This window comes from Stegastes partitus, unplaced genomic scaffold (genome assembly GCF_000690725.1).
Source record: "Stegastes partitus isolate 25-593 unplaced genomic scaffold, Stegastes_partitus-1.0.2 Scaffold856, whole genome shotgun sequence".
NCBI lineage: Eukaryota > Metazoa > Chordata > Actinopteri > Pomacentridae > Stegastes > Stegastes partitus.
Genome location: NW_007578587.1, coordinates 256,237 through 272,162, shown reverse-complemented (window position 1 = coordinate 272,162; position 15,926 = coordinate 256,237). Strand labels below are relative to the sequence as shown.

Sequence of the window (15,926 nt, the reverse complement as noted above, 5' to 3'; positions counted from 1 at the left end):
AATAATAAAAATCAACTGCTAATCCTCATGAGGTCACGACTCACAAGTTAGTCAAAATATTCTGGAGAAGCTTTAGAATCCGTTCCAAAAAGTAAAAACAGGCAAAATAGATGCAAAATGACCTTGTAGTGGGAACAAGCATTAAACATGCAGAAACACCTCACAGAATAAAATAACACCTGATTTTGCTCCATTTTATCTTTCCTACAAACTCGTCCTCTCTGCAGACATTGTGTGGAACACTGTCACCTTATTCTGATGTCGCTGTTCTTCTTTTTCTTCTTCTTGTTGACATCGCCGGGATGTGGCACGTTGTCATCCTCGTGAAGAGGGTCTTCTTTTTCACACTCATTAATGTCATCTTCACTGAGGTTATTGTCTGAGGAGAAGTAGTGTTAAAAGAACAATAAGAGAAAACACATAGAAAACGAAAGAAGCTTTTTCAGCAGGCAGGACAGTGGGATTAACGAACTCTCAACTCTGACCAATAACATCAGAATTGTTTAGCTTTGCTTATTATTATTGCTTTCCAATAATTTGTGCAACGTGTAGTATGTTCAGCTATGGTACAGTCAGTTTAGTTTATGTAATGTTAATTTTTTGTGTGCAATTTTGTACTTTGCATATATGTGCAACAGATTTTTATGGTGTGCAAAATTACATTATTATGTGCAATATTGCTTTACTACTTCAGTATTACTGCCAGTTCTACATCTTACCTAATAAAGTTCTGTCTTAAATAATATAGAGCCTAGCGCATGTATTGTTCGGATATGCTCCTAAAATTACTACTACCTTTCACTACTACCATAACAGTGTTACATTTCCTGTATTTGTTTGATCATTTATGTGTATGTATATATGTGTATATATACATAAAGTATATATACTTCTTTAACACTTATTTTATTTTACTATTTTTTAAATTTCATTCACTGATTTATTTTCTTTCTTCATTGAACCTGGAGGTTGGTACAAAATACATGTCAGTGCACATCGTACCGTGTATGAATGTGTATGTGATAAATAAAGTTGATCTTATCTTAATCATCCAAACCCTGCCTGCAACATTCCCTGCAGTAAGATGTGACAGTGCTCACCTGATGGGACGTAGTCTGCGTCTTCATTCGACGAATATCCATCAGAGTCGTAGTCAGAGTAGTTCATCGTGTTTCGAGCCGCTTCGCGAACGAGTCGCTGAAAGGACAAAAAAAACGAGCAGCAGAACCTCCTCTGTTCCTCCTACTCCTTCACTGCTCCCCCCACTTTACAAATCCAACCCTCACTGGCTACAAATGCTTGCTTATTAAGAACACACGTTCAGAATGCTCTATTTTTTAATTGTGTTAGCGGATGCCAGCATATTCAGGGTTGCGGTGCGGAAATAAACAAAAAAAACACACAGCGTCACTTCCGGTTACGGCGAAGTGGAAGGTTCAAGTCGACTGCGCGCTGCTCTTCTATTGTTTTGTGTTGATGTCCAAACGATGTTAGGATTCTTTAGCGCCGCCTACCGGCCTGGAGTGGAGGCCGGAGCCCGCCTCGTTCAGGCCAAAGATTTCAAAGAAAAGGAATTGTTCTGCCAGAATTTAAATACCAGTGACAATAAGTTAGAACTTTTGTCCGAGGCCAATAAATTCGAAAATACTTGGCAGTAGTCACAGTGTTTTAAAATAACATCAAAACAAATTACAACATAATATCTAACATTTATGTTGCTGTTAAATAGCAGTAACATCAAAGTTAAAAATAATAATAATAATTTAAAAAAAAAATCTTATGCATAAGTGCCAAGTTTATGTCGACCAAATGCCTTTTGAGGTTGGGCAGGAGGAGCATCTTTACCAGGTCAGAATGGAAAATGTCCCTTTTCTGGATTTTATATTTAAGTTTCTAATAACAAAGTTGTTAGACAAGTAAAGATTTTCAGTAAAAAGTAAAGGTCTTTAAACGGCTCGATTGGAAGACATTAAACCAAGTTAATGCACTTTTTCACCAAGTTTGCATTCTAATTGCAGAGAAGGGGAGGTTTCATCTCTGAAAATGTAGCTGATAAAATAAAATAGATATGTTAGATACCAACTGCACTAACAGTGCACTTTTCCAAAACAACATAAAATGGTAATCAATATGCCCGCTGCTAAAAGCATATGAAGTGCTACTGTACCCTCAAGGGCTGTGCTAAAATCTAGCCCACAAAAGGCAATTCATGCAGTCTGTTTCTTCTGATTTATTTCAAATAGATCTTAGCCAGCAAATGTCTGTGGTTATTTAAGTAAACAGCTACGCTACACTATACAAACACACAAGACAATAGCAAGTGACCTTGCCAAGAAAAGATGCTCCGATAACATTTCAAAGGCAGAGGAGAGGTACTGATTAGATACAAGATCCACGGAGGAAGGTTTTCAACGTCAAAGCAGGATCCTTAGGAATGATATGCCAAAATTTCAATTCTTACCCATACATTTTATTGGCCTAAGCATTTTAGTTATCTTGCTCAAGGTCATCATTCATGACCTAGTAATACAGATTCAGATTCAGATTCAGATTCAGATTTGTTTATTGTCATTGTAACAAGTACAACGAAACAAAGGTGCAGTCCTTTCAGTGCAAAAATATAAGAACTTGGAACAATAGAAACTTTGTAAAAAACTTTGTAAACACTATATATAATAAACAAGCAAAAAGAAATGAACTCTATATACAGGATGAACTGAAAGAGAAAGCAAAGGGAAAGGAAATAGCAGCTGAGATGGTGCATTTAAAGCAATATTGTTTTTTCATCACCTCATATGGGACTAAAGCTTTTCAAATAATACAAGTCTAACAACTAGAATACATGCAGTGTAGGCAAACGGACTGAAGTACTGATCAATAAGTGATTTATTGTTATTAAAGAGCCAAAAGGCAGTTCCACAGACATTTGGTGGACTGTGCAGAAATGTCTTATGACCAACAGAGGGTGCTTTTTGGTCAAATTGTCCCTGAGCCTGAAGAACCAGTGGAGCATTTCAAGACTGGAGGGAGACACTACCACACACAGAACAGAGTTTTGAACAGGAGTTAAACTGGGATGTGAGTGGAGAGGAGCCCATGTCAAGTGACCTCAGAGCTCACAAATGAGGCCACAGACAGAAGAAAGAGGGGCTCTTTCTTCAGCCGCTCCAGTAAAAACAGTACTGGTTATGTTCTGTAGAGCAGACATTCTTCTGCGAAACTGCACTAATGTGTGGATGAAATGTGGACAACAACAAACCAAAATGTGTATGCTTAGCAGCAAGCAATAGTTCTTAGTCAGGCAACTACTTAGCCTAAACACACTTATTATCATGGTGTCTTTCATAAGTGAACCAGGGGGAGAGCATGAACGATTTTCTCACTACCATAAATTCTGCAACCAAGATTGCCATATTTGGGGAATTCGCAGAGGTCAGCTAGCCAGAGTGCAATGGCTGGGCCACCCACCTCAAATAGGTGAGTGAGCCACCTATTTCATCATATTATCTTCCTGCCAGGTAAGTATGAATTGAGATGGGTAGAGTTGAGGGCCTGATTTCCAGATGCAGCACTCTGGCTGATGGTGCCTACAATTCATAATTCCAGAGTCTAACCCCAGCAGCGACTGCATCAAAGCACAAATGCTGTCACTAAAAATTGTCTTGCAGACTGTGTTCTTCCACCAGTAATAACCCTGGTTGAGTATTTAATGTATAGCGCCAAGGTTTTACACAAAAAAAGAGCATCAGACCCAACATCAGACAATTCATTATGTTCACTCTCGCAGGTTATGCCCAGTTCCCCATTTTCATCAGAATGTTCCAGCTTAATTTCTTAAATGTAATTTTCGAACTAAAAAAAAAAGCGAAATTCTGTTTAATTCCAATGGGGAATTTTTATATTGAAAGTCTGAAAAGTCTGAAGTTACAAATTCAATCTAAATAGCCAGACAATACTGAGATTTTCACGTTGTTTTTTTAATTTAATTTAATTTCTTTCTGTACGTGTCAGTAATTTAGATGAGGCAACAACAAAAAATGCTTCCTTAAAACAGTGTGAAGTCCCAAAGGACAATAATACAACATCCAAAATATATTGGCCTATAGCCAAATACACTGCAGACCACTTTTTGAATTTTTAGTTTTGAAGTTCATTACTTTTGTAATACATAATACAAACATAGCAACTACCATATCTTAAACACTAGCCCAGCTGCAGTGTCTCAAGTAACTTACAGGCTGAAAAAATAAAAAATTATATGGTTAGTGATTAGCGCAGTTCCATGCATGCTGCAAAGTCACTACTGCAAATACCTTTGAATTTAGCAGCAAAACTGAATACTCTTTGAAAAAAGTCACTTGAAATATGTTACAATTCTCCAAAGAAAACAATATTTGGACTTTTGCGGGGGGAAGAAAATGCACGGATAGCATTGATGGTACTGGATTCATCCCATAGTGATTCGATTGCAGTGATTTAACTGTGGAAACTCTTTGAACAGCTGTTAGACAAGCATTTAAGCAAGTTTCCTGCGTGGTAAGGTGTGACGTATCACTTCCTGTTTCCTGTCTGCAGCTGACTGTGTGCTTGTGTTTACTGCTGTTTATGGTTCCTTCTCAAATGATATTAAACATTGCCTGTTAGCACAAAATGCTTCTGTACAATCAAATAAATTTGGTTTACTACACAGGCTTGCTCCTAAAGTGCTTGTGTCCAAATCTCCTTCATAAGTCTAATATATATATATAGCTAGCCATGGTGATGGCAGCGTGCAGTGGCCCCTCCAGGAAACAATGTAAGTGAACGTTTTGAGTGTCTTTGCCTATCCCAGATGTTCATTCCGCAAAATTTGCTGCCGGGATACTTTGCTGGGTGTCAGGACAGTGAACGGCGCTGGAATTGTGGCGATCGGTTGTGATTTGGACATACTGTGCCAACACGGAGTTCTGTTGAAGACTACGTCGGCAGTTCCCCGAGAGAGAAGGAAGCGCAAACGATGCAAATGTAAACAAAAGAGGGGGAAGAGAGCCGGGATCCATTCTAGGCTAAAGGCTAACCCCTCCAGACCAGCAGGACCGCCGCTCCTACCCTCCAATGTCCGCTCCCTTGACAACAAGCTGGATGAGATACATTTGCTGAGAGAAATGGCTCCTGTTAGTCATCCCCTGGCAGTTCCCAAGCAGCTGGGAAGCCACGCCGGCTGGGTGACTGTTCGTAGGAAGTACAGTCCCAAATCGAAGCCTGTGGTTCACCATCCACCCCTCCGTTCACATTTCCAAACATTTTTCTCCCCTCAGCAACACACCTGCTGAGAAATACACTTTTGTAATCAGCAGCTCCATAGTCAGAAACGTGAAGTTAGACACCAGCAACAACAGATTACACGTATTTCCTGGGGTCAAAGTGGGCAACGTTCAAACTTATTTGAAACTGCTGGCAAAGGATAATCGTAAATATAGTAAGATTGTAATTCATGTCAGCGGTAATGACATTTGGTTGACGCCATCAGAGGTCTCCAAAATTAATCTTTGTGTAAATCCATAAAAACACTGTTGGACTAATTTTCTCTGGACCCCTGATCAGTGATGACATGTAGAGCCGCATGTCATCATTCAACCGCTGGATGTTGAGGCGATGGCCTCAATGTGGCCTACAAGATAACTGGAAAAGTTTCTGGGGAAAACCTGGTCTTATTCGAAGTGACAGCATACATCCCTCTCTTGATGGCATGGCTCTCATTTCTAGAAATGTCCACTTCAAACTCCAAACCACTGACAGTCAAAGGTTGAGACTAGGAAGCAGAGTTGCCTCTTACACACTTCTCTCCTGCTTCCCAACGAACTAACTGTCTGTGGGCGATTGAATAGAAAGTCTTTGATTCACATACACAGAGAGCTGCTGAGATCCAGGTCAAGGAGTTTGGAGGCCAACCTGTTGGGGACTACTGTGTTAAATGCAGAGCTGTAATCAATAAACAACATTCTCACATGTGTCCTTTTCTGGTTGATGTATATCAAAGACATATGAAGGGCTGTGGCAGTAGCATCTTCTATGGACCTGTCGTCTCTGTAAGCATACTGGTGCCGGTCAAGTTCGATGGGAAGCAAGATTTTATGTGTTTTAAGATAAGATAAGACAAGGTCTCTTTTCAACAACAGTCCTGTAATGTAGTTACAACAATGCACTGTGTCTTTAAAAATATGAACACACTTAGAGAAAAATTTGTCTTTCAAAAAAAGATGTTGATGTGGGGATCGATGAGAGCAGCAGACCCAGCACTTTTTTATAAAAGAATAAAGGTAAGGTAAGATAAACGAAGAGTTAATTTGTCTGTTCTGAAGACACAAGACAAAACAAATCAATCATCATCATCACAAATCAAAGATTCCATGATGACTGACCACATACAATAAGCACCTTTACTTGAGTGTGTGTGCGTATGTATATGAGTCACCCAGTGAATGTTGTCGATTGTTGTACGGGGCTAAATTAATGGTCGTGACTCATGCTGATCAGTCTAGGACAAATAAATTACCGACAATGGGGTAAAAAGAAACAAAGTGGAGAGGGGAATACCACTTCATAACACTCCAGATACAGAATGGATCTACTCCAAGGACACTGAGGGGGACATCTTGAGGACAGATGGAAAAGCTATTTGTTTTTGTTTTTATGACAACCAAAAGATTTCTCTTTTCCCCAAAAATTTCCTAGACTGGTGACATTTTAGTGTATTAACTAACTATAAATTTATCCTCCAAACAAACATCTTGGAAATCACCCATCTTGGTTTTAAGGAAGAACACAATGTATTAGACAGTAAAGACCATATGAAGCAAAAGTAGATGCTCCTACAAAGAGAGGCAGCCATTATACTGTCCCTTCACAAATAACACATAATTGCCTTTTCACAATATAATGTGTTTAGATGGCAGGCGTAGAGCTCCATTTGAAGATGACCTAAATGATGAGTGATTCAGTGTAATTTGCACATATTATTAGCGGGAGGTGACAGAGTGGTACTAGTCATCTGCTGGGTTTAAAGGAGTGGACAGTCAATTAGCTGTGTGATCAGATATACAAGCCAAGTAAAATGACTTCATGTTTGATTGCAATGGCCATTAGCTGAACGAGGGCTCTATGATCAAACTTTTTTAAATTTCATTGTGACATTTTGTGTAACTTTTCTCAAAACTTTCAGTAGAGTGTACCATAGAAAACAGTACACCTCCTTAAATGTCAAACAGTTACACACTATATCACCTTACAGCAACTTCATTACTTACAATGTATGACCTTACGATAACTGTATTCCTTTAATGTTGAAAAGTTGGGTGTTTGTTATTATGTAAAAATGAACAACAAACAGTTAAGATTTATTATATTGAAATAGAGACCCTACAGTAAGAACTCTGTGTGTTCCTATATTTAGGAAATCATGCAGGCTGTCGATTATTCGCTCAGCAGGGTGCTGTCAGAACCAATAACCACACATACACAAACAACCAAACAAGGCACCGAAAAGGAGAGCACCGAACCGTTGTGTCTATACGCGCTGCCATCTTGTTCACGTCAGATCAGACCAAAGAACCTTCTTCTAATTGACCTTAGAGTCTCCCATATTACTTCTGGTGAACCCTAGTCCAGATTTATGATGACCTTTTTCTTTCTTTTTTTTAAACGTCATGTTCTCTTTGTCATTCTCCCATAAGTCTTTGACTGGTGAAGAACAGGCAACAGTCGTATGCACAGTCTCTTCCACCTCCTTCAGAGAAGTCATGAGTGTCTTGGTTTAGTCCCTCCCTCGTCTCTTTCTTGCATGGTCACTCACATTTTGAGGACGACCTGCTCTAGGCAGATTTACGCTTGAAACCTGAATATTTTTCATTTGTGCCCTGTGCCATCTTCATTTACTCTAAACAAATCTTCCTTTTGTTATGACACAAGAATTATTCAAATATACCTTGTGGTTGCAGAGATAAAGTCTTGTTATTATGGATGTGTAATTTTCGAGCAGAGGACTGAAAAGTAGCTTCAGGTTGAACAGGTTAATTACTCTCTGTCTGTTTATGTTAGCAGTAACATCGTTGTAGTTATGCCAACCAAGCATAGTGTTAGCTAACAGCTTAAAAGCCACTAAGTAGCGGCAGAAATAACTTCAGTGTACAAAATATTTGAGAGTAGAACGACCGTTCATCACTCCGGCAGCTTGCTATTAATGATATCAATGTTAATTCAAATGCTAAAGGTGTGCTTTGATTATCTATGAATCTAATAGTGTAGATAAAATAAATGCAGGACTTTAACATTGGGTGGAAATCACAATATGGTGGAAATGAGTTGCGCTTTCCAAGTGCTTTTCTAGTTATTATTTAGTAATTTTTTTGCACTATTTGACGCTTTGATTTATTTATTCAGCTTATTTCTATATATCTATGCATATATATATATATATATATATATCACACACAGTGCCGTGAAAAAATGTTTGCCCCCTTCTCAAATTCTTTTTTTTTTTTGCATATTTACCCCACTCTAATGTTTAAAATCATCAAACAAATGTAAATATCAGACAAAAATAACCCAAGTGAACACAAAATACAGTTTTTAAATGATGATTTATTTATTAAGGGAAAAAAAAACTACTCAGAGCTACCTGGCCCTGTGTGAAAATAGTCTGCCTTTTCTCCTTGCCTGGTCAGTTGGTTTGTCCAGCGATCACTGTATACTGTTGTGAACAAAAGTTTCAAACACATGTATTTTTCTCACAAAAACAAACATGCATTTTGGTGCTCTCATAGATTTAATACAGGTCTTCTGGAAATATGACAAACTCTGCTTCTGACAGACTTGTTCAAAGTCCACAGGTTCTTGAAAGGATTTAAGTCAGGAGTTTGGGGAGGCCGTTCCAAAACCTTATTTCTAGACGGTTTTAACAATTTCTTTGCCAGTTTTGTTATGTGTCTGGAGTCATTGTCTTGTTTTTCAAAAAGCCCACTGTGCCCAAGACCCTCATTCAAGCTGATGATTTTTTTTTCTGAAGAATATGGAGGTAATCCATTTCATTTACTTTTTGTCAAGCACCAGTTACACTGGCACTAAATACGCTGGGGTTAAAGGCCCCCCCTTCTTTCCTCTAAACATCCATCCAGAAACCATTAGCTTCCTGGTCACCCAAATTAGAACAATTAAAGATCAAAATTAAGTTTGGTCCACAGTCTTTTTTGTTTGTTTGTTTGTTTTTGGATTTTGACATGAGCATAGAATAAATGCGAGAAACAAGCAGTTGTTTGTATTTTGTCCATCCATCCATCCATCCATCCATCCATCCATCCATCCATTATCTATACACCGCTTAATCCTCATTAGGGTCACGGGGGGGCTGGAGCCTATACCAGCTGACTTAGGGTGAAGGCAGGGGACACCCTGGACAGGTCACCAGTTTATCACAGGGCCACACTTAGAGACAGACAACCAAGCACACTCACATTCACACCTACGGACAATTTAGAATCACCAATTAACCTCAGCATGTCTTTTGGACTGTGTGGGAGGAAGCCGGAGAACCTGGAGAGAACCCACGCTGCACGGGGAGAACATGTAAACTCCACACAGAAACATCCCAGTGCCCCCACCGGGACGCAAACCGGCAACCTTCTTGCTGCGAGGCAACGATGCTAACCAACTGCGCCACCTTGCAGCCCAGTTATTTGTATTTCGTGAAATTAAGAATTAATTTTTTGTTTTCGAATGAATTTTCTTAGTTTTGATATCTATATGTAAAATAGCATGTATAAATCAACCTGTGCCGTAGTTTCTCTTCTGTAAACTGCTTTCACAGACTATGAATGCAGATTTAGTTTAAGGCAGAATGAGCCCTGACATCCTCCTATAAGGTTGAGGGACAAAGCAGAGCAAAGATGAGTGAGGGAACAAGAACTAGGAGTTGAGATAAAGAGAACACAGAAAATGAATGAGTGAAGAACTTATTCAATTACTGGTCCTGATGTGGCCTTCTATCACACTGAGCATAAAACTGCTCAATGACGGATAGGCGTCATCCAACAGAAATAGAATTTTAATCCTAGGTTACTGCTGCTTTTTCTGTTTCTGCTTTTGCGTGGAACTGTTGGAGTCTTCAGATCTGATGGATTTCAAGTGTGTGTATTGGTGTGGATCCCCGAATGATCCTAGCCTCTCTAAATGCTAATAACATTTGTAGTAATAGAGTTTCCAGAGAGCCCTGCTTTAAACCAGCAGGGAAGCACAAGGAATATAACTGACCTCCAGCTTCTGAGGCTTCCTCATTTTACTGCAAAGTATTCACAGTGACACTATTGCAATAGCCAGAATCAGAAATTTAGTTGTTTGGGTGGTTTGCTAGCATGCTTGCAATTACTAATATCACTAATCATACAGCACAACTGAGGCTAATCTTAGTTTTGCAGGTATCCATAAGTAAATTTTATAGCAATATATACAAACACCATCTGGAGATTTCACCATAAAACACAAAAATAAAAAGCAAAAGGAAAAGATAAGATAAGATAAGATGTGCCTTTATTGATCCCTTACAGAGAAATTTCATTTACAGTTACATCCCGTCCAAGAAACATAAAGACAATAACTGTGGGAGACAGGAGCTGTCGGGTCCGCCAGCCTAACCGGCGCCCCTTATCATTAGAGGAAACAGGAAAAACAAGAGGGAAAAAAGTCAGGGGGTCACTAAAGTTATCATAATTCATCCTCTTCAATACAACATTTTATGATGATTCTGTTCAGTCATGTCAGCCTGGACCGAATTGAAGGACTGACAGACTGGCCATACCATAGTCACTGCTTCTTCACTGCAGTTATAGTTCTTATATAAGGGCAGCTGTGGCTCAGGTGGTAGAGCGGGTTGTCCTCCAATGTGGTTGGTGGTTCAATGCCTGGCCCCTCCTTGGGCAAGACACTGAACCCGAAGTTGCTCCCAATGGCAGGCAGCACTTTACATGGCTGCTCTGGTAGAAAAACACTCTATCAGTGCAGTCCATTTACCATTTTTATAACCATGTAAGTGTAAATTGTAAGATTGTTGTTGCTTTTCAGACAAATTGTGAACAACAAACATCTGATACTCTTTTTAACAGTGCCTACAAAAGTTGATGATTTATAGTCATGTTAAAAATTTAGATAAATAACGAAAAATATCAGTCACATTGACATCTGCCACCTTAAAATAAGTAACTCCAGACTAAGTGATGTGATGAGAACCTAATTTAAACTTTTGACATGTCTTAAATTTACTACTCTCTTGCTATTGAAGTGTCCATCCATCCATTATCTAAACACCCCTTAATCCTCACCAGGGTCGCGGGGGGCTGGAGTCTATCCCAGCTGACTTAGGGGTCGCCAGTCTATCGCAGGGCCACACTTAGAGACAGAGACAGACAACCAAGCACACTTACATTCACACCTACCTCACACTTGAGAGGAAGGGAGAGAACCCGGAGAGAACCCTGGGGAGAACATGCAAACTTCACGCAGAAAGATCCCAGTCAGGACGCGAACCAGCGACCTTCCTGCTGCGAGGCAACAGTGCTACCAACTGCGCCACCGTGCAGCCCGCTACTGAAGTGTGTAAATGGTAAATAGTCTCATATCGCACTTTTCAACCCTCGCCAGGTCGTTTTTCTTTTTTTTTTATTAACACACACTCACGCACCAGTGGCAGCAAGCTGTCATGTAAAGTTTTTGCCTGCTATCAACAGCAATTTGGGGTTCAGTGTCCTGTCAAGCACACTTTGGCACATGAAAGGGGCCAGGGTTTGAGCTGCCAGTGTAATGAATGGTCAACCCTAACCCAACCCTAACCCTAACCTGAGCCAGGGCTGACCCGTTTGTGTTAGCATCATTCCACACTCTCGAAGAAAATGTTGTGGGTGCCTTTGAGTCTGGTGAATGATTTTAAAAGAACTACATATTACTAGAACTTGTCAGGTCCACTGGATATCCCTGTCTTTCTCTTATCCTCTCACTCATCAGAGGTTTGAAAAAACCCAACCCTAGGAAAAAAAAAAGATCTTATTTTATTTTACATGTTGTGTGCCACCCTGGAATAGATAAGCGATCCACCCAGGGTACACACTGCCTCTCATCTGGCAAAGGCTCCAGAAATTCTCTGACCCTCCATAGAATGATGCTAATGAATAGATGGATAAATATACACATGGTACAGTGTAGCATAGAGATTACAATAGCAATAGTAATTGCTGTTAACTAATATGTATTTGGTATAAGCAGATTAAATTCTTGTACATCTCCAAATAACGTCTAACACAGTTATAATCTATACATTTAGCATTCTTTGTACTGTCTTGAACTACATCTATAACACAGTTTTGTATGTGTAAAATCTATGTACATAGGGCATCAAATTCTTATTATAAAGTAGACTCTAATGGAGTGTCCTCTAACGGAATGAACACTGTGCATGTCTTCGTGTCTTGCTGAGGCTGTCCTGTTCCTGGCCTCTCTCTACACACCTTTTCCTGGACCTGCCAATGATGCCGTAATAGCTCACCAGGCACACGCTTCTCTCTTTCTTCTCAGCAAGAACGCTGCTCATTTTCAAAGAACAGAGGTCTGTTCTGCTCTTCTGCTGCTGAGTCTCTTTTGATGCTGAGGACAGCAGAGACACATATGAAAGCACATGAAACTGGAACACTGATGCCCCCCACCCACCAGTTCTCTTCAATTGGTAATTGGGAATTCAGGGAAGTAAAAAAAAAAAAAGCTCTCCAGATCAAATTCCTTCCTTATCATGCATCGTGCGCTCTGACTTTGTGTTTTTCTTACATGTTGTGCTTGTATTCCTCAAAGCTCTGCATATAAATCTGTGTGTGTTGTTGACAGCTACAAGGTCAGAGGTCCTGAAAAAATTGATTTTGTTTAGAATTTTAAAAAATACAACACAACAGAGAGTGTTTCAAGGTGGAGTGTTGCACTATTAATAGCCTAAGAATTGACAAATCCTGAGACAGTTTGTTGTTAGAAAGCTTTATCAGTTATGTTTTCATAAACTGGAGATCATGATCCTGTGGGGTGAACCTTTCCCCATGTGGAAAACTTCTGGTGAATTTTTTACACACTACATGATACCAAACCTTGTTTAAAGATATGGATCCAGACCGGTCAATAGCTTACAGTGTGGAGGTCTATTCATAACTATCACTCTAACTCAGTTTCAGTGGTCAGTATTGACAGCAGCAAGACAAGATTGAAACAAACCAGAACAGGAAGACCAGGTCTGGCAGAGTTACCAAACAACTGTAACTTAATCCATCCACAGTGATGTAGCATTCAGGCTTCTTCTGTTCATTATCATTGTGTCAGCCACAAGATAACGTTGGTGCGTCCTTAGGGTCTAACTCAGAAGTATTTGAAATTATTCATGTATTGTATTTGAATAGCAGTGAGGGATACACATAGTTCACCCCTGTCTCCCCAATTTTCTTTGGCCAAGGTGGACATTTCAAAGTTGACACACAATATTCACATTTATGGGAAATAAGTCAGGATTAAATACATTGGAATTATCCTTTAGAGCAAGACTGTGGGTTTTTTTTTTGTAATGCTTAAATGATATGATAATGCAGTTACAGTATGAAGAATACTCCACATAACAGACAACTCCTCCAAACTGTGAATCATGTGGTGCAAAGTGAACATTACCAGTCATACAGAGTCAAGAGATTCACTAAGTGTTTGACTCAGCATTAGAAGTGACAGAACACATGATGGAAGTGATGTAAGGCGTAATGTGTGACACAGTGGTTTTGTGATTTTTGTTTTTATACAATATAATCTTTAGAATGGTGACGTCATTAAAAACAGGCCTAATGACAAAATGACCAGTGGCATCTCTATTGCTGAAGTTGAGCTAAGTTTTACAAATTTCAGTAATATACTATTCAAGACAAGGGTTTTGCTGTTCCTGCTCAAGATTTAAACAGCCAACATACACAACAAGCATTCGCAGAGGTGATGCTGGATGTAATCTGGCTTTACTAGTTGTAATTTTATTTGATTCCTATTGCTGTTGTATCACACAGTACAACCAGAGTATAGACTCAAAAAGGATGCTGGCATGATTAACTGGTGAAGGACATGAGTAAAGGGGCGAGTATATATACACACTGGGGCACGGAAGACAATCACACACTGGTGGATCACATTCAGTCAGGACAGGTAACTATGCAGGCAGGAAAGCAGCCAAAGACTGGGGAGTGTGAAGACATCTGCAACGAAATGAGAGTGCACACCACAAAGTATCAAAATAAAACACAAAATAACTAAACCAGACCTTGGGAGCTGGTGGGAGCTGTATATGAAATGTTGATTCTCCTACAGTAATTCAAAACCAACACATTTACTGCCCTGCCTCACATTATAATCATTCAGTGAGTAAGTACAGAAACTGGTATGGGTGTTATTTAATGGGAAGGAGTCACCCTACCAACATCCACATTATCCACAATGTCATCAGTCCTCCACAGTACATCCCTAAACACCATCAAATTGGTGTCAAACAAATAAAACACACCTTGCCTCTGGAGCTCTGATGCTGAAAATTTGACCAACTCTCAGTGTTATACAGTCTAGTACTGACTACCCCTGGAGAAAAAACTGAAGAACCCACATAATCTTAATCCTGGCTAGCTCCAACTTGTACAGAGAAGACTCTGCTTATGCCTTCGCTGGGCCCTCATATATCTACGAAGCATTTACATGGCAAACTCTAGTCTTTGACCTTCTGTCTGCAGTGCTATACTTTCATCAATTACTTTTAAACCTCATACAGACTAGTAAAGCCAGGGCTAAGCTGTCTACCAGGCTAAGAGTTTAACACATCCCATTGCAACTGTGAATGAATTTGGGGGCTATCTTCAACTCAGTCATCACTTGTTGATAAGACTTAGATCTAAAATTGGAACCTTTATCTGACTGAAAGGAGCCCAAATGAAAAACATAATAAAATGATTGACAACACAACAGTAAGAAGGTATTAGTTTCCTTTTGTTTTGACATTGGCAGAGGCCCTACATCAGGGGTGTCGACATCCGGTCCTCGAGGGCCGCAATCCTGCATGTTTTAGATGTTTCCCTCTTCCAACACACCTGATTCAAATGATCAGCTCATCATCAAGCTCTGCAGAAGTCTGATAATTTGAATCAGGTGTGTTGGAAGAGGGAAACATCTAAAACATGCAGGATTGCGGCCCTCGAGGACCGGATGTCGACACCCCTGCCCTACATGATCACCATTATCTATTAAAAAAGGTCCTCTTCCACTTGCAGGGGTTGCAAGGGAATCATCAGCAGAGCTTCCTTTCCTTCTCCACTACATGACAGACGTAACAACACTGACAGAATCTTTTTACATCCTGAAGGCTGTAAAACACTAGGCTAAAAACACAATGCCTATTTTTTTCAATTTTCTTTCTGTTTGCCCACCAAGTAAACACCCCTGAGTAAAATACAACACCTAATGGCAGCAACATTGTGGCAAAACCACTTGTTTAGATGTGGTCCAATCCCCATGCACCTTGTGGAATTCCTCCATTCTCAGAACAATCTCAGACAAAGTACTATTTAGGCACCTTTCTAGCATGGTTATTTTCTCCAAGATGCCCTGCTGGTGGAAAACTGGGTTCTCCACAAGGACTGTTATGTAGGGGATGCAATGTGCAAATTGCTCTGCCCTCAATGTGAAGACTCACTGTATGGCAGACTGCTAATGATGCTGTTGCAGGTCATTAAGAAAAAACAATGACCAAGGTCAGTGACAACTTAATTTGGCCCTGTTTAAAAAGAAACATTTTTGCCTTTATTAAAACTTGTCAAACATGTCAGAAAACCAGTCAGTATCTGGTGTGACCACCA

General features: G+C 39.8%; 1 protein-coding gene across 1 annotated transcript in view; it reads right to left on the bottom strand.

The window, feature by feature from the left end:
• The window catches only part of cfdp1 (craniofacial development protein 1), a 13,553-nt gene extending 12,153 nt beyond the window's left edge, over positions 1–1,400 (bottom strand). Inside the window, exons 1-2 of the mRNA XM_008293078.1 lie at positions 1,101–1,400; positions 250–379 (exon numbers count right to left, since the gene is read on the bottom strand). Coding sequence (XP_008291300.1) covers positions 250–379; positions 1,101–1,167 — 197 coding nt within the window. The 5' untranslated portion in view covers positions 1,168–1,400. The remainder of the gene's footprint in view (positions 1–249; positions 380–1,100) is intronic.
• Between the last annotated feature and the right edge of the window lie 14,526 nt (positions 1,401–15,926).